The 20,470-nt window shown below is 39.5% G+C and overlaps 1 protein-coding gene across 1 annotated transcript; it reads right to left on the bottom strand.

The window, feature by feature from the left end:
- Window positions 1–2,385: 2,385 nt before the first annotated feature.
- Window positions 2,386–19,312, bottom strand: LOC100137665 (ficolin-1). Its single transcript, XM_018241901.2, has 8 exons — window positions 19,156–19,312; window positions 15,361–15,465; window positions 13,615–13,668; window positions 11,339–11,395; window positions 10,832–10,959; window positions 5,732–5,861; window positions 4,582–4,716; window positions 2,386–2,831 (listed from the first exon to the last, which is right to left on the bottom strand). Exons 1-8 carry the CDS (start codon window positions 19,223–19,225, stop codon window positions 2,584–2,586), a joined length of 927 nt encoding a protein of 308 aa, XP_018097390.1. The 5' UTR covers window positions 19,226–19,312; the 3' UTR covers window positions 2,386–2,583.
- Between the last annotated feature and the right edge of the window lie 1,158 nt (window positions 19,313–20,470).

The following is a 20,470-nucleotide window of genomic DNA, read 5'->3' as shown; positions in this document are numbered from 1 at the left end:
AGATTTGGGGTGAGTGCTTATTTGTGCCCTGGGTACCCCTGGAACTATAGCAGGGTGACACCCCAATGTTTCTATATATCTGTAACCTTGTTATGAGCCAAGGGGGCCCAGTCTGAAGGTCAGTTAGGGGGAGATTTCGGGTAAGTGCTTATTTGTGCCCTGGGTACCCCTGGAACCATAGCAGGGTGACTGATATACAGTAACAGTGTTATTTAGCCTTGTTATGAGCTTGAGGGGCTTAACGAAAGGGTGCATGAAAACTGGACTTTAAACTATCAGTCTAGAAATCACTGGAAAATATATATGTATAAAGAAGAGCAAATTTTCAGTTGAAACCTCAGCAGTGGGAAAAATAATCCCACTATGTAAAAATATTGCAAACGCCTGTATTGAAGTTAAACTTTCCATGGGAGTTCTGAGAACATTGTACCAGTTTGTCTTTCTACCATTTGATAAATACCATAAGCCGCTGCCCCTACGTGTAGATTTCTATGAATACAGAAAAAGGACAAATTTTATAGCCATTATTTGATTGGCTGACTTGTGTGGGGACCAGACTAAAAGCACAGATTTGCTTGTGTGGTTTCTTTGCAGTCAGCTCCTATGACTATCACCGCATATTAACAAATATTTTAGTGGCTCTCCAGTTTGGTAGAGCATTATAGACATATAATACACAAAAAGCATGAACTGTAAATGATATCCTTATAAAAGGTGCTTGGTGATGTCATTGTTATAATCAGAGCTTAGTGATGTCATTTCTGTCACATGACTCACTAAAACTTGTATATTATAATAGATAAAGTACCCCCTGCTGCAAAATAGAAGGATATTAGAAGTCACCTCTAAGTTCCATGACTCATGTTTTTATATGGTCATGGAACTCAGTAATTTATAATATTATATTTTACAAGAGGGGTCACTTTATAATTTACCATTGCAAAACACAACTTTATGTGAGTTGAAACCCCTGCAGCCCTCAACACTCAAGCTCTGATTGACACCTCCAAACAGCTAATAAATAGAAAAGACTGTATAATCGAATTTTGTTTTTTACTCAATTTTAGGAACTGAACTAAAAAGTATTGCTGCATTCCTTGTGGTGTTTTGGTGAGATGTCTCCACCTGCTGACTGCATGAAGCATTGCAGGAGATTCTGAGTAAGTGATTGGTACTATATAGTATTTATATAACTCAGGCATATAAAATAGCACTTTTACAAAGAAAAGTACATGATTAACATCAGTCCCTGCCCGTGGAGCTTACAGCCTTATTTCCTTTCTGCAATTTCATTAGGAGTCAATTAGCAGTAGAAAGTACACAAACTCCATGCAAGTAGCACCTAGGCTGGGGCTGAACCCCAATTCTTCATGCCAGGCTGCCATCAGAAATGTTGGTGGCAGTAAGGTACCTAGTTCACTTCTGGAACAAGGTTTTTTTTTTTTTAAACTTTGTATTTATTAAAGCTCGACAGAAGCAAAACAAACAATGGAATGTATTACTCACAAGTAAACATATAGGCATGAATAAAGAGCATCTTGACATACATTCACATCTTGATTATGCTAGTTACTTATTTTCTAAGCAGTGAAAAATCGTACTTTCATATTTATACATGAGAAAAACTATATCGTGGGAGGGGGAGGAGAAAACTGGGGAGGGGGTGTGGGTAGGGACCGTTTGGTGGTTGAAACGCTAAACCTGTCTATGCAGTAAACCTTCTCGAAATAACCAGATATTCCACACTTCTTCAAATTTGTGTAATCTATTATTCATTAAAGCAGTTAGTTTCTCCATTTCGATAGTTGGAACAAGGTTTTTTATTACATGTCGCTAAATGTTCTTTCAAATGATGTTGGCCTGCAATTTCCAGAATCCCCCAAACAGCTGTTAATGCTGAGTGTTGTAGTTCAGCTGGAGGCTGAATATCACTGCTGTATCAGTGTCATACATTTCATTCCCTTTATTAAATAAAATGATTTTACATAAGGAGCTGTGCCCATGGTGCAGCATCCTTGCAACTCTCCTATTTATCCTATTTAAGGTTAAAAACATGGAGAATATTAAACTCTCAATTAAATATTTGCTAAACCTGCCCCTAAGTAGGAATTCTAACACTATCTGACACTAGAGGCCACTGTTTTACCTGAGTCTGTGGATGAGCTTTATCAGTTGGCTCTGATTATGGTATGGCAGCCCCACATTCTGATCCAAAATTAACAATACTCTAACACTCCAATTCATTTAAACCCATAATGCAAAACGTGGGCGCAGCGGAAAGCTGGTTGTTCCCAAACTAAATAATGTGAACAGCACTGACAATATCTACAAATAATTGATTCCATGCATACCATGATAGCATAAACATGATTAGCGAGACATTGGTATGTTTGTAAAGCAGTTTTTATGTAACTGATATCAAAACAGAATGCAATAAAGAGAACAGTTCCAAACAAATACAGTATACACACCATAAGAATATACTTATAGCAGGAAATAAAGAAGAACCAGCAAAAGCTGACACATTACAGGAACAGGGTCGGACTTGGGGGCCTCCAACCTCCATTATAACTGTAATGCTAATTATTTTGGCCTGAACTTCATTTCCGTCACTTTGTATGAGTAGTAGTATCCTTTGCCGGACAACCACATCATTCCATCTGCGTAGCTGGTGTGAGTCCCCCGTAGATATTGTGCGTTCAGATTGGCATTATGGCAGTCTCCGTACCACCAGGCACCTTTAAATTTTTGTGCACAGCTATCGCTATGGGCATCATTGTCCCTGTCTTTAGTGCTGAATGGCCGGTTGTGGTGGTAACTAAGAGAGTCTCCTGGAATGGAAGAGAAGGAATCCGTTATTAGTAAGTTATTTAGTTTAGGTGGTGGAGATGCACAATCTTTAGTGCTCCTCTTGTTGCAAAACTGTTGGGAGTTAAAGATGGAGTTCACTTTCTTTAGCGTAGGCCACAGTGACCAATGAAATAATTTCAATTCAGACCAATCAAACACAATTGTTGTGGACCAATACTATATACCTATACGTTATTGGATATGCCTTATTACACACACAAGGGTTAGTAGCAAATAATTGTGTAGGGATGGCAGTGCAGTATGGATGGGAGCAGTGCAGTGTTGGGGAGGAGGGACCCAAAAGGCAATGGAAAGGAAACCAAAAGCACAAAACCAAATATTCAGTCTCTCCTCTTCTTCACACCCATTTTGTCTCTGCCTTCTCCTTCCTATCTCAAGATTTGTTTGACACCCCACCTTAAACACTATAGTGCTTAGGTCAAGGAAAGTCCTTAGTGATGGCTTCAGCTACACTTTGTAATTTGCCGCACACCACTTACTTCATGTTGCCGGGTGCAAATGCTGTTGTTAATTTATCCCACAGGAAACTGACTGAGACTGAAAGTGGTTTTGGGCAAAGGCCTGGGATATTTACCGTCTTATAATGATAATTTATTTAACCTTGAAGTGGACTTGTACAGATTAAACTGCGGGCACATTTTCCTGTACATAAAGGTGTAAGTGGGTCAGGACGCATTAACATACAGTCCAATGACAATGTAGAGTTAATAAAGAAAAATTGGGTTTAAAATTACCATTTATACCAAGTAACACCCCTAAATGCATTGAGACATTTGAGCATATTGTTAAGCAAGAATTTATGGAAATGACACAAAGTGGAATGAAATATACTAGGTGGTGAACAAAAAGCACTAACAGATATCAAATTTTATAGCAATATCATCGTTGGTCTCCAAAAAAGTTTTAGAGAAATCTAAAGAAAGTGGCTTACTGGCACCTCTAAAAATGGGCACCTTTAGTTGTTAAAAAAGGTGAAAATATAGCCCATCCTACTAAGGGCCCGCCAATACTGATTAAAGGGCACTTCACTTGTAACAGTTCGGGAGTAATTTCTTTAATAAAATGCCTATGTGGGCTGCCTTATATAGGGCAGACATCAAGGAGTATTGAAACCCGTTTAATTGAACATAAGAGCAACATACGCAATTATAACCCAGAGAAAGAAAAAGAAAAAATGAAAAATGAGTGGCCTGGTTAAAGGGGTGGGTCACCTTAAAGTTGTATGTTATAGAATGGCCAGTTCTAAACAACTTTTCAATTGGTCTTCATTATTTTTTTTTTTTTTTTTAAGTTTTTGAATTATTTGCCTTCTTCTTCTTCTTCTGACTCTTTCCATCTTTCAAATGGGAGCCACTGACCCCTTCTAAAAAGCAAATGCTCTGTAAGGCTACACAACTTATTGTTATTGCTACTTTTAATCACTCTTCTTTCTATTCAGTCCTCTCCTATTCATATTCCAGTCTTTAATTCAAATAAGTGCATGGTTGCTAGGGGAATTTGGCCCCTAGCAACCAGATAGTTGACATTGCAAACTGCAGAGCTGCTGGAAAAAAAGCTAAATATCTCAAAAACCACACGTAATAAAAAATTAAAACCAATTGCAAATTATCCCTCTCTACATCATAATAAAAGTTAATTCAAAGGTGAACAACCCCTTTATAGATCCTGGCTTTGTTTGTATAGAGTAGGAAACTTTCTTAAGATAATTACCTGCTGTTCCCCCAGTAAAAGCCCCAAGGATTAGCTTGTACTTCTCATCCTCTCCCGCTATTGTAAAGGAATCATAGACGGCATAGATTTTCTTGTTCTCAACGTCGGTTAGATCGATGCGAAGCTCATTGGTACCTTCAAGATTGAACACAGGAGATCATTTAAAAGGTCAATTGTGGGACCAAAACTATTGAAATCGCCTTCCACTGGGCCCTATGAATATCACCTGAAACAGTCTAGAGGAGCTCAGTATCCATGCGGTCTTGTGACCAACAGCAACCAATCAGAGGTTGAGTTTAAAACCAGTAAACACTATGGGGCAAATTCACTAAGATGCGAAGTTGCGCCAGGCGCAACTTCGCCAGTCTTCGCCAGGCGTAGTTTCGCCAGGGCTCCGCAAATTCACTAAAATCCGAAGTTGCGCACAGGGGTAGCGTAAGGTTGCGAAGTTGCGCTAGTGTTGATTCGCTATATAAAGCGAAGTTGCGCTAGCGAAGGCTAATTTGCATACGGCACGAAATTCAAATTTCAATGGAGGAATACGTATCAGCACTACAAATGCCTAGAAAACCTTCAAATCTGCAAATAAAAATTTTATTTTGCCCTACACATGTGCCCACTGTCTAGGTAAGTTGCCATGAGTCAGGAAATGTAGGGGGAAGGAGGGGAGCCCCAAAAATTTTTTGATCTTTTTCAGCCTATCAGCCATCATGTAGAAAACACGCCAGCGTTTTTTGGGACTTAGAAAAAATTTTGACTTTTTTTGAAACAATCCCTATCTACTCTATTGCGCTTCGCCAGGTCTGAGGTGGCGAAGGAAGTCTAGTGTAAAAGGTAGCGTTCAGTACACTGCGCAAGTTAGTGAATTTGCGTAGTTTCGTCGCTAGCGAAGATTCGCCTGGCGTAAGGTTGCGAAGTAACACTAGCGAAACTACGCCAGCGTTCGTTAGTGAATTTGCACAGTAGCGAAAATGCCAAACGCAAATGCTAGCGCCAATACTGTAAAATACCTTATATGGAGGTGCCAACACCCAATAAACATGACTTTAATGTAAATAAAATGCCAGATTGAGTGTTTTTTCAAGTGATATATATGCAATTACATATAAACATTAATATATGAAAAGATCCCCTTTAAAGGACAGATTACCTAAAGATGTCAGACTGTGAATGTTGTCATTTCCCAGCCAGAATTCGGTCACTTGACTTCCAAACCCTTTCTTGTAGGCGTTCCAGTCTCTGAAGAAATCCACTGAACCTTCCCATCTTCTCTGGAAAACCTTAAGAAAAGATTTAGAGACAAGGCACAAGGAAAATATTGGGGCTTTATAGTTTTGCTTCAGATAAATAACCCACAACAATCAATCAAATGTTTGCTTACATTATATTAACTGCACTAGCCCTCTAAGAGCCGAATGCTGATTGGTTACTGCCTTTGTCCCTTCATAACATTCCTGTTTTGACTGTTATCCCTCCCGTGGCTGCACATTCTAGTTCACAGAAAGGCTATGATACAATCTGAGAAATCTGGCCATAAGGCTAAAGCCACAAAGATATTGCTAGCCATTTTGGCCATCACCAAGGGTGATTTGGATTCTGGAAAATCTGTGCCAGCAAGAAATTCAAGGAGCCACTCAAAAAGCTTAAGATGACCATTCAATCACAGATTTGGTTGGTGGTCCATTGGCTTCTTGAGGGCAGTTCTAACAGATTGCATTGTGTTCTCATGGGATTGCAGTTGGTCTGTTTTGAATGGAAATCTACAAATGGCCCTGTGAGGACCAACCCTGGTGGACTAGTGGGGGTGATTGCTGTCGCACCCTCGGTGGGGATGCCGGCCGCGTAGGTGGATGCGTATATTTCCGGGTTTGCAACGCTCGGCTGTTTCCAGATTTATCCGGAAATTGCTGAACGTGACGTCATCGGTGGTGTGAAATTCAAATATTTAAAGGGCTCTCTGTGTAGATTTCTTTGCCCACCGTAAAGGTCTATTCATTAGTTTCTTGGTGTGAGTCTCTGTATTTCTATTAGTTCTCTGTATTTCTGTCTGTGTTGACCAAGTCTTGTTTGCTGCCTGTCTTTGCCCTCTGCCTGTATTCTGACCATTCTATTTGATCCTGAAAACCCTCTTTTGACCTGGACTGTGACCCAATTTTGCTTCCGACTCATGTTTTGTACTGTGCTGCCCATTTGGTAACTGACTTGGCCTGTGACCCCGACTACGTTCCTTGTTCTCCCAGTCAGTTTAACGTGCAGTTCCCTTGCTTGCCTAAAACTCTTCCCTGGGTCATCTCATGTTAAGACCTAGCGGAGGGCTCCTCTCAAAGCCAAAGGAGGCTGCTACAGGCAGAAGACTGACCGGGACCTAGGGGTTTGTTCTAGGTTCAGGATACAAATCGTAACAGGCCCTTTTTGGCATGTGGATGAGGCAATGGCATTCTATACTGCAGCTGCCCCTTGCTTTGGTTAACATCTACTCCTTTGGCCTACTAGACATACAAATTGCCCATTTTTTATTCATGTGGATGGTCAGACCAGACAATATATGAGGTGATCATTCTGATTAAAGCAAAATCAGACCCAGTGATATAACTATAGCAGACCCTGTGATTGTGAGGGTCCTAGGGATAGGGGGATTGTCAATGACCCACGTTTCCCTTCTTCCTTGCGACTGCCTGTCTGTGCACTTGCCTCCCAATGCATACATATACACAATGCATACGTAGAGGTTGTGGGGAAATGGTGGTGTTGGGATACAGATGTGAGACTCTCTATGCAATGGCACATCATTACTTATACATTATACCTGCTGCCTAAATGCATTGCTCACCACTTACTAACAAAAGTAAATGTACAGAAAGTTAGCAGGGGATTTAAACTTTCAGCCACTCAGTGTTTCTAGTGATAGGAAACTGATACTGATAGCACTGTCACTTTCAGGCAGTTTTCATGCAAAGTGAATGAGGGAAATAGTGAAAGAAATTGGGAGACCAACACAAGGGAAAGACATTAAGGAGACAAAAGAAACTGAATGAAAACACCAGTAATGAAAGAGAAGCCGGCAGAGAACAGGGAAGGAGAGGGATGCGAGGGTGGGAGAGAATGTGACAGCAGGACATAATGGAGTGGGAGAATATTAGGGATGCACCGAATCCACTTTTTTGGATTTGGCCGAACCCCCGAATCCTTTGTGAAAGATTCGGCCGAATACCGAACGGAATCCGAACCCTAATTTGCATATGCTAATTAGGATTCAGATTCGGTTCGGCTGGGCAGAAGGATTCGGCCGAATCCGAATCCTGCTGAAAAAGGCTGAATCCTGGCCGAATACCGAACCGAATCCTGGATTCAGTGCATCCCTAGAGAATATGAATATAAAAGGAAAGCGGAAAGGGAGAGAAGAAGATGAAGGGCATACAGGCAATAGGAAAGGAAAAAGAGATTGGAGCAGCAGTAGATCCTCAACGTGTTGGGAGGAGAATCAAGAATGATAGGAGGTGAAGAAAGGAGGTACGAGAGATAAAAAGAGAGTTTATTATAGGAAAAGTCAGAACAAGGAAAAACCGGCCAGGAAGGTTTGGCACAAGAGGAAGAGTGGGACATAGGAGAAATAAACATCTAGTGTTGGGCTGGAATGCCAGGGGCCCATTAGAAAACCTAGATCCTTGGACTACTTTCCATACTATTTGTAATCTTTTCCTTCCTTAACCTGTTTATTCTTCTAGTCGATTTACTTTGCACCCTACAGTGTATACATCTCTGTTGCCACTTTGTTTCCATACAGAAATAGACAATGACTATGTAATAGACCAAATATTCAAGAGCCAAAGGCCCATTGGGAGCTTTCATGTTATCCCGGTGGGACAGTCCAAAACAGTAGACACCAGAATATAAATAAGAAGAAAGAAATGAAGGAGACCAGAAAAAAGGACAGAAGAAAATAGGGTGCATTTAAATATAAATATATATATATATATATATATATATATATACATTTTCAGTTTAGAATTTTTGAATACTCATTTTTCACATGCCTATTACACAAGAATGCCTCAATAACACCTGCCTGGAAGTATCAGAATAAGTGCAAATAAAGTGAGAATAAACACTGAGGTGGTAATAAAAACCTCACAATTAGTGAAGGTTCACTGGAAGAGCAGATGGTGTTGAACAATGGTGTTCTTGTCGGATTACATAAGGAAGTTTATAGGCTGGGGTGCAGATGTAGACATAACCGGTGCTGGCATTAGGCAAGAAAGAAATACTGTAAGAATGTATTGTTTTAGATGGCTGTAGGGTGTTCACATAAAATTAAATCAAGATTCTTGTCTTTCTGATTTTCTCTACAGCAATAATCTGCTCATTTTCATTTCCTCCTTAAAGGAAATGTAACATCAAAAAATGAAAGTGTTTTAAAGTAATGAAAATATAATGTACTATTGCCCTGCACTGGTAAAACTGCTGTGTTTGCTTCAGAAACACTAGTATTGTTTATACGAATAAACTGCTGTGTAGCCATGGGGGCAGTCATTCAAAGGAGAAAAGGCTTAGGCTACAAAGCAGATAAGCTCTGTAGAATGTAATGTGTTATCTGTTATCCACTATTTAACCTGTGCCATATAGTCTTTTTTCAATTTGGCTACACAGCAGCTTGTTTATATAAACTATAGTAGTACTTATCTGTTATCTACTGTGTATCCTGTGCTTGAATGGCTGCCCCCATGGCTACACGACAGCTTGTTTATATAAACTATAGTAGTACTTATCTGTTATCTACTGTGTATCCTGTGCTTGAATGGCTGCCCCCATGGCTACACAGCAGCTTGTTTATATAAACTATAGTAGTACTTATCTGTTATCTACTGTGTATCCGGTGCTTGAATGGCTGCCCCCATGGCTACACAGCAGCTTGTTTATATAAACTATAGTAGTACTTATCTGATATCTACTGTGTATCCTGTGCTTGAATGGCTGCCCCCATGGCTACACAGCAGCTTGTTTATATAAACTATAGTAGTACTTATCTGTTATCTACTGTGTATCCTGTGCTTGAATGGCTGCCCCCATGGCTACACAGCAGCTTGTTTATATAAACTATAGTAGAAAAAGAAAAAAGGACCGCACAAGCTCACCGTTCCCCCCTCGATTCAGGTGCACAGTCCAACAGTGTCCCCACTGTGAATTCGACAAAAACTCAGGAAAAACAGACGGCACTTCTGAAAATTGGGATTTATTGGGGTTTTATTGGGGTTCCTGCTAGTAAACCTTACGCGTTTCAGGAGTTATCCCTTAGTCATAAGGGATAACTCCCGAAACGCGTAAGGTTTACTAGCAGGAACCCCAATAAATCCCAATTTTCAGAAGTGCCGTCTGTTTTTCCTGAGTTTTTGTTATATAAACTATAGTAGTACTTATCTGTTATCTACTGTGTATCCTGTGCTTGAACGGCTGCCCCCATGGCTACAAAGCAGCTTGTTTATATAAACTATAGTAGTACTTATCTGTTATCTACTGTGTATCCTGTGCTTGAATGGCTGCCCCCATGGCTACACACAAGCTGGTTTATATGAACTATAGTAGTGTTTCTGAAGCAAACACATCAGTTTTACCAGTGCAGGGTCTAGATCTAGAAACAAGAGTGTCCAATTTGCTTATGTGCCACATTATTTAGAGTAAAGAAGGTATTTCCTTCTGCCCCTAACATCACAAGTGCCCCTGTGACATTAGATCTTGTCACTGACAGATATAGATGTACTGTTGTGTTTTGACTCTCATCTTGTAACAATCACAGGCATTATGGCAGCTGAGATTCTAGCTATCTGTATAACAGAACATTCTGTCCCAGTGGCTGCACAGATCCTATCTGATCCCCATTGTAAGCAGCAGTCCTGTCCTGCTTTATGGCAGCTGAGATTCTAGCTATCTGTATAACAGAACATTCTGTCCCAGTGGCTGCACAGATCCTATCTGATCCCCATTGTAAGCAGCAGTCCTGTCCTGCTTTATGGCAGCTGAGATTCTAGCTATCTGTATAACAGAACATTCTGTCCTAGTGGCGAAGCAACAGAAGTAACATAAAATGATACTAATTAGTTCAGGAAAACTAAGATTCTACAGGGACACTATACAGGCTTAACACACTAGATGGGCCCATGTGCAGATATTTGGGGATGCAACAAGCAGGCATGAAGTTTTGCAGCTACTGGTCTAAATGTCAATATCTATAAACTAGATCTTTGCTTTAGCTTACTATCCATCCCCCTCCATCAGTGTCCATGTCACAAAGCACAGTCAGAGGCTTCTCTCCATCTGGGTAAATTTTGTACCATCCGCTTAGAAATGTCCCCTGATCCAGTAGTTCCTTGCAGTTCCTGGCAGCTGGGAAGTAAAGAGAGTTTGGGTTAGATACACCTGTCTGACAAAAGATTTGTGCATCTCTACTTTTTCTCTCATAAAACTATATAGGGGTAATGTGATAAAAGGTGGAAAGTTTGAACTGGGTCTAGTAACCCCTAGCAACCAATAGGTGCTTGCTTTCAAAATGCTACCAGCTGACTGATTGCTATGGGTTACTGGGCCTGGTACAATCCTTGCTACTTTTATTACATTAACCCCTATATAAGGCAACATAAACAGCTTTATACCCATAGAATGTTTCCTAGAATAAAGTGTAAAAAATCTACTTTCCTACAACTGGGATATGTTTACACAGTAGTTCTCACTTGCACTTCATAGAATATTAATCTTTTTCACTTACCATAAAATTGTTCTGGTGCCGCGCTGTCTCCTCTTTCTCCTTTCTCTCCTTTCTGCCCTAAACATGGAACACAATCAGTTTGGGATCCTCATTACTGTCATTGTTCTCACTTGCATAATTACAACATATGGACTATAAACTCATATTGCATTAAAGGGGTTGTTCACCATCCAGCACTTTTTTTCAGTTCAGTTGGTTTCAGATAGTTCACCAGAAATAAAGACTTTTTCTAATTACTTTCTATTTTCTATGTGTGACTGTTTTTCTAATATTGAAAGTTTCATTTTTTACCTTCTAAAACAGCTGGGAGGTGGGTCGCTGACCCTCTAAACTGATTTAAATTGATACATTTAGTTGATACATTTCCTATCTTTGTCCCTGCTGAGAAGAATCCCTGGGTTTCATTAAAGGTAGACTTGATACAATAAATACTAATACTCCAGAGATTCTGCTGAGAAATGGATCAACTAAATGTTGATTCTTACCATTAAATTAGTTCAGGACCAAAGTGAATTTTATTAATTTAATAATTTCATTATTGATTATGTTCTTTATGGATGAGCCATCTCAATGTTGTATGGATTCATACAGAACCTTCACATCCAATATATCTAATATAAGTAATTATAAAACAACTGCATTTGCTGAGTAATTATTGAAGACGTTTCACTACTCAACTGAGCAGCTGCTGTTTTGACAAAGTCTGGGTAGCCACACGCTTTCAAATCTCCTCTGAGAGGTTTTTGCTCCTTGTCTTTGGACTCTGTATCAGTTGCCACACATTCCGCAACTGATACAAAGTCCAAAGACAAAGAGCAAAAACATCTCAGAGGAGCTTTGAAAGCATGTGGCTACCCAGACTTTGTCAAAACAGCAGCAACCAAGTCCAACATGAACACCAATAGAAACACCATAGTAGGCGAAACATAGTCATCCCATATGTAGCTGGAGTGTCTGAGAAACTCAGGAGGATTTTCAACAAACACCACGTCCCTGTGTTTTTCAAACCTAACAACCAACTGAGACAAAAACTGGTACACCCAAAGGATCCAACACCAAATGAAAAACAAAGTAATGTGGTATACGGAGTCCATTGTAGCGAGGAGAGCACAGATTTATACATTAGGGAGACAAAACAACTGCTCACCAAGCGAAAGGCTCAGCATAGGAGGGCGAACTCTACAGGGCAAGACTCAGCTGTCTTTCTACACCTAAAAGACAAGGGACACTCCTTTGAAGATAGCAAGGTCCAAATCTTAGATAAAGAAGACCACTGGTTTGAATGAGGCGTGAAAGAGCATGAAGATTCATGTCAAGGTGGAGAAACCATCCCTGAACAGACATCTGTACCCCGGCGGTTTCAGAACACTTCACAAGTCCATTCATGTAACTCTCACAAGTAACACCTGTATCTAGGAGTTGTGTGACACATTGGATAATCCTATCACAGTAACTACACCGAATCAACACCTCTGTGAATTTCAGATGTCACCTCTCTGAAGAGTTACAATGGGCCATTGTGATTGGATTAGTGGAAGAGTTTATATGACGAGAACTTCCCACACCAGTCAGTTGAACTGAAGAAGCTGCTCGGATGAGTAGTGAAACGTCTTCAATAATTACTCAGCAAGTCCAGTTGTTTTATAATTACTTATATTAGATATACCATGACCTGGATGAATGAAAATCTTCATAGACATATCTTCGCATCCAATGTTACCAACAATGGGCCAGATTCAATTCAGTGAGGAAAAGTTATCTCCTGGTTTATCACATGAAAACTCATGTGAACTATAGACGTGTTTGGATGAAATTTAGCTGAGGTCTAAGACAAAATGTTGGACCACAAAAGGTATCTTGAAATGAATGAGAAAACTACTGGTCTTATACTTATACTCTCCTCCAACCTGGCCAATGCTGTGCTACTTGCTACCTCTAGTTTCCTGATATTAGACAAGATCTCTAATACACAGATGACATTAGACAAGATCTCTAATACACAGATGACATTAGACAAGATCTCTAATACACAGATGACATTAGACAAGATCTCTAATACACAGATGACATTAGACAAGATCTCTAATACACAGATGACAGTTGCATGGGTGCTATAGATGAAGAACATGGGTAGACAATACACAGTGTGTGAAATAGACCTTCAAGAAGGTTCTTCCCAAACATCTTAACTACTCCTAATATTATTCCCTTTCATTATAATATCCAGTTTAATTACTTTAATATCCCTGTTGCAGGTTATAGGAGGTTATACCAACCTGGATCCCCCTTTGGGCCGGCTTCCCCACTTTCTCCATTCCAACCTTTTTGCCCTAAAAAAAAAAAAAAAAGTAAAAAATCAGAAACAGAATAAGTTTAAACTGCTATGGTGTCATTTTGGCGTTTGTGGCACAAACGCTCGTGTGGTTGATTTACACAATGTTGTGCGACACGCCGCTGAAACAAGTGTAACAATAATCTAGTGGTTATACCAAAACACATAAAAAGACCATAATGACTATTGAACAGTTGCTATGGGTTACAAGACTTGGGCAAATTTGTCTCTATTGATGCATAACCCTAAATGTGTTTTAAAACCTTTGATAAAGGGGTGGTTCACTTTTTTGGATGACTTTTAGGGGGTTATTTACTAAACCTCGAATTTATCTGATCCGGCTTTTTGGGGCAAAAACACGTTTTTTTGTGGAATTTTTCTAGATTTATTATACCCTGATGCTGCAAAAAGCCTAAATCCGAAAATCCGCCATCTCAGACCTGTCAAGGTCCTGTATAGGTTAAGCACCTAAATCAGGCACCTATATCAAGTTGAAGTTACCAGGGTCTGTGCTGGGTTTAGCCCGAAAATCGGACTTTTTCGGGATTATCAGGCAAAAACTCAAAAAATCGAGCGATTTTGGAAAAAAGCCTGAAAAACTGGGGTTCGTTTTTTTGGCTCAATTTTATTGCGTTTTTCCACAATGTGATTAATTGGGGTTATTTTATTAATAAATAAGGTCAAATCGAACATTTTTTAAAAAATAAAATATGAGATAAATTCGGATTTTAGTAAATAACCCCTTTAGTTTGTTATAGAATGTCCGATTCTAAGAAACTTTTCAATTGGTCTTTATTATTTACTTTTTTATAGTTTTATTTAATTATTTGCCTTCTTCTTCTTACTTTTTCCTGCTTTCAAATGGGGGTCACTGCCCCCATATAAAAAAAACTCTGTAAGGCTACAAATGTATTGTTATTGCTACTTTATATTACTCATATTTCTAGTCAGGCCTCTCCTATTCATATCCCCTTTCTTGGATGGTTGCTAGGGTAAATGGGACCCTAGCAACCAGATGGCTGAAATTGCAAACTGGAGAGCTGCTGAATAAAACGCTAAATAACTCAAAAACCACAAATAATAAAAAATGAAAACCAATTGCAAATTGTCTCAGAATTTCACTGACTACATCATATTAACAGTTAGAGGGTGATAAGCCCAATATGTATAATAATGAATATGTAATATCGATTTCCCAACATATGTTAATTTAAAATGATCAGCTATTTAATTTAAAATGATTCAATGTAACTGTAACTGAAAGCAGTGTGTGTCCTTCCCCTTCTGCAAGCCTGATTCTTGCAAAGATATACAGTATAGTAGAAGTCAGCTCTCGTCCTGCTGTTTCTCACGTTTCTTCACACGTTTGTTAATCACCTGCAGGGCTGGATTTACATAGCAGGCACCCCTAGGCCCGCAGGCAGAAGCAGAGATGCAAGGAACAGTCACATATTGATATGAATAGAAATTGCATTTACAAATAAATTGGAACTATAAACAATTGAAAATGTGTAGTAAATGTAGATATGGAAGTTGCTTGTTATATATATATATATTTCTTTTTAATTAGACAACATTTTATTTTTAGATTTACATTCAATTTCTGAGTTCATCGTTACACACAATTCATTCATTAGAGGAAAAGACATTTAGAGAAGAGGATGTTGCATTGTGGGATAGTCACACTCACCGTTCTCCCCTGGAGGTCCAGGTTCACCTTTATGTCCTGGAAAGCCTGGGCATCCTCTGAGGATGGTTAATTTGTCAGAGCTCCCAACTCCCACAACCTTCACTTCTGTATAGAGAGAGATAGAGAGAAAAAAGTATAAGTATAAGGCAGATGCTAAAGCCACTGTGTCTTTCTTTGGTTTCAATTGGAGATTTTTGCGATACTTATCTTAAAAGGGGTTGTTCACCTTTAAATTAACTGTTAGTATGATGTAGAGAGGGATATTCTGAGACAATTTGCAATTGGTTTTCATTTTTTATTATTTGTGATTTTTGACTTATTTTTGACTTATTTAACTTTTTATTCAGCAGCTCTCCAGTTTGCAATTTCAGCCATCTGATTGATAGGATCTGAATTCCCCTAGCAACCATTTGAATAAGAGACTGGAATATGAATAGGAGAGGCCTGAATAGACAGATGAATAATAAAAAGTAACAATAGCAATACATTTGTAGACCTATAGAGCATTTGTTTTTTAGTGACCCCCCATTTGAAAGCTGGAAGAAGAAGGCAAGAAAGTCAGAAGAAGAAGGCAAATAATTCAAAGACTTCAAAAAATAAATAATGAGGGCCAATTGAAAAGCTGCTTATAATTAGCCATTCTATAACATCAAGGGTCGAATTTTGAATTGAAAAAGCTTCAAAATTCAAATTCAAAAAGACCAACCGAAATTAAGTCAAAGTTTTTTTTTTTTGTCGAATAAGCCCGTTTTCGATCGAATAGGTCCGTATTTGGCCGAATCTTATGAATCGAAGGAATAGTGCAATCGATAGAATTCGATTCAATGTTTTTCCTGCCAAAAAACTTTGATTTCCACCAATTAACTCTAGGAGGTCCCCCATAAGCTAAAACAGCAATTCCGCAGGTTTTAGATGGCGAATGGTCGAAGTTGAATTTTTAAAGAGACAGTACATAACAAATTTATATATTCAAATTTTTGAATCTTTTTTCAAATTCAGATCGAATTTGGGCTATTCCCTAGTCTAAGTACACAAAAATAGCTTGAAATTAAAATTTTTTTCATTTGAAAATTCACCTCGACCTTTGCTAAATCTGCCCCTTAAAGTTAACTTATAGGTGAACCACCCATTTAAGGCATATTAATCAAATAAACTCCATCTGATGACATAGTTGCAGAGAGGAATGGGGGAGCCCTCATACACCTGCCTGGCCATGCCCCTAATCTTCCCAGTCCCTCCACTGACCCACCCAAACTCTTATTCTGGTCCACTCAAACAGCTTTTTGCTGGGAGGATCCAACCTTTTTACTGCAGTCACTGGCCTCCTAACTCCTGTCTGTCTCCTATAATGGCAGTCCTGGATAAAGCTTCTCATCCTGATCAAGATTACACTGGTCTATGTATGGAGCTAGTTCATATTATTACTATTATTACTGTTGGACTGGACAGAAAGTCCCATTGGGCTCATGGGCTGCAGCCATGGTTCTGCACAGGCCGACACTCCTATCAGCTCCAGTGGGAGCAAACAATGGGGCCGATGCAAACAGACCCTTTTATTTATATAAACCTGAGTTATTCAACCTATGGAACTTCAGCTGAATCCGAAAGACAACTCCCAGCAGCTGACGTACCTGGGTGAGGGGTGACTTTATCAACAACTAAGGGGTTGAATAACATTGATATAAAATGCTACTTCTCTACCTTCATCAGCTTTCCCTAGTGTCAATATTTTGTCTTATTGTCTTTATTTACTCTATTGTAAACAACTTGAGGTGTTATAAAGTTATAACTTTGCACGTTAAGGCAAAGTTTATGGCCACCATTTTTCTGTCATTCTGCAGAATCCCAAATCTTACCTAGGGGCAGATTTATCAAGGGTCCAAGTGAATTCGAGGGAATTTTCAAAGTAAAAAAATTCGAAGTAATTTTTTGGATACTTCGACCATCAAATAGGATACTACGACTTCTAATTTACCTTGACTTCGATTCGAAGTAAAAATGGTTCAAATATTCGACCAATCGATAATCAAAGTACTGTCTCTTTAAATACAACTTTGACTTCAATACTTCACCAAATTAAACCTGCCGAAGTGCTATGTTAGCCTATGGGGACCTTCTACAACCATTTTCTAAGGGGCCGATTCACTAACTTCGAGTGAAGGATTCGAAGTAAAAAAACTTCGAATTTCGAAGTGTTTTTTGGGCTACTTCGACCATCGAATGGGCTACTTCGACCTTCGACTACGACTTCGAAGCGAAGGATTCAAACTAAAAATTGTTTGACTATTCGACCATTCGATAATCGAAGTACTGTCTCTTTAAAAAAAACTTCGACCCCCTAGTTTGCCATCTAAAACCTACCAAACTCAATGTTAGCCTATGGGGAAGGCTTTCCTAAGTTTTTTTGATCGAAGGATATTCCTTCGATCGTTGGATTAAAATCCTTCGAATCGTTCGATCATACTATCTGCGCTAAATCCTTCGACTTCGATATTCGAAGTCGAAGGATTGTAATTCCCAGTCGAATATCGAGGGTTAATTAACCCTCGATATTCGACCCTTGGTGAATCGGCCCCTAAGTCTTTACACATCAAATAAAAATCGTTCGATCGATCGCTGAAATCCTTCGAATCGTTTGATTCGAAGGATTTAATAGTTCGATGGAAGGATTTTTATTCGATCGCAGGATTGCTAAATTTGCTGAAAAAACGTTGAATTTCGACGTTTGGATGAAGTTGATAAATCTGCCCCCTAAAGTTATACTGACACTTAAAATTTTCTTTTCAAAATATGAATCTACATTAAAAGTTACCTATAGGTCATGTTGACCATTTTCACTGATAGTTCTGCTTTTGTAAGTAATTGTCACTTGATGTTCCTAAACCTGACTGTCCCTTCTTGACTTAGAGTTTCTAATGCTAACGGACTCTTGCTGCACAAATATGGCAGCCCCCTCATAGAGGAACATGGGAGTAAGAAAGGTAAACGCATCGGGCAAATACTTTTATGGCAAAATTATAAATAGCATTCAAAGATAATGTTATGATAGATAATAAAAATGGTTATTTTCTCACGTCAGCATCTCTTCAATTGTTCTCTTAACATAGTAACATAGTAAGTTGGGTTGAAAAAAGACACAAGTCCATTAAATTCAACCTTAAGTCTATAAATAACCTGCTTAACTGCCAGTTGATCCAGAGGAAGGCAAAAAAACCCCCATCTGAAGCCTCTCCAATTTGCCTCAGAGGGGGAAAAATTCCTTCCTGACTCCAAAATGGCAATGGGACCAGTCCCTGGATCAACTTGTACTATGAGCTATCTCCCATATCCCTGTATTCCCTCACTTGCTAAACACCATCCAACCCCTTCTTATACCTATCTAATGTATCAGCCTGTACCCCTGATTCACTTCCCAGCTCTCCCTGTAACACCCCTTTCCCTCCTCTAATCTCATTGGCTCCCTCCTGTCTGCTGGGAGGAGCTACTGGTGAATAAAGCATCCGACCCTTCCTTGTACCTATCTAATGTATCAGCCTGTACCCCTGATTCACTTCCCAGCTCTCCCTGTAACACCCCTTTCCCTCCTCTAATCTCATTGGCTCCCTCCTGTCTGCTGGGAGGAGCTACTGGTGAATAAAGCATCCGACCCTTCCTTGTACCTATCTAATGTATCAGCCTGTACCACTAATTCAGGGAGACAATTCCACATCTTCACAGCTCTCACTGTAACAAACCCCTTCCCAATATTTAGCTGGAACCTCTTTTCTTCTAATCGGAATGGATGACCTCTCTTACCTGGACATGAGTCGTCCCCATTACCGAGAGCAACCAGCAGCCCAAATACCATGAGTGCTAAAGTGCACATTGTCTCTTTTGAGTGCTGCTCCTCAGCTCTCTCAGCCACGATTAAGTCCAACTTCTTGGAATGGGAATGTCCTAATAAGAAAATAACTGACTCCTCCTTATCTGAACTGCTCAGATTTCACTCCTTACAGTTAACCCCAGTGTAGTCGGTGATGTTTTCCCATCTAGTTTCATTTAACACTTTTGTATTTGTCCATTGTGAGGGTCACACAAGTCAGGGTTTGTATGCTGATTGCAATTGTTACCTGTATCAGACTGGATAAACTGGAATGTTTCTTATTGGCTTCTGTTAAAATTGCTGAAGACTCCAGAAGACTGAGGGGGTTATTTACTAAACCTCGATTTTTTTCTAGTTGGTCAAAAACTTGATTTTTTAGTGGAAAAAAAAATAAATTTTTTCGAGATTTATTATACCCTGAAGCAGCAAAAAGTCAGAATCCAAAAGTCCACCATCTTAAACCTGTTGCGGTATTGTGTAAAAGTCAATGGGAGGTGTCCCTTTTACATTCTGAAGATATCGTAATCTGCGTTTATCGTCCGATAATCCAAAAAAATTCAGGTTTTTTGGGCAATAAACTGAAAAAATCGAGTGATTTGGGCATCAAATCTGAAAAATGTGTATGTTTATATGCCGAGAACTTCCCACACCAGTCAGTTGAACTGAAGAAGCTGCTCGGATGAGTAGTGAAACGTCTTCATTGATTACTCAGCAAGTCCAGTTGTTTTTAGATTGACCTATACTAGATATGTATGTTTTGGGGTTTTGCTCAATTTTAATGTGTTTTTTTTCCCAACCTGACTTTTTTGAGTTATTTAATTGATAAATAAAGCGCGGATGGGAGTTTGGGGCTGATTTGTTTAGGCGTGGATGTAACCCATCCAGGTGTGAGCATGCCCTGTGAGGTGCGGAGGTTACCATTAGTACAGGGTAGAGTCCTGCAGTGGGTCATGTACCCGTGGGTTACCTGCAAAAAAGCGGGTAAACCTGCAGGCTGCGGATACAACCTTTGAGTGCGTATATAGACACGGGTCAGTGGTTCTGCAGGTTTGCGGGTTGCAGGTCTTCTCAATAGAGAGTTTTACTCCTTTACATACGTATTCTGACCACGCCTACTTCTAATGATGTCACTTCCAGTTTACAATGACAGCACTTCCTGTTTCTTGATGGTCAGTGGGTCGCGGATCGGGTAGCGGATCCAAGTGGGTAAGAATGCGGGTTCCGGGTGTATTTTTGTGCCTCTTCTAG

This window comes from Xenopus laevis, chromosome 4L (assembly GCF_017654675.1).
Source record: "Xenopus laevis strain J_2021 chromosome 4L, Xenopus_laevis_v10.1, whole genome shotgun sequence".
Taxonomy (NCBI): Eukaryota; Metazoa; Chordata; class Amphibia; order Anura; family Pipidae; genus Xenopus; species Xenopus laevis.
The sequence above is the reverse complement of the archived record's forward strand: the minus strand, read 5'-3'. Positions and strand labels throughout refer to the sequence as shown.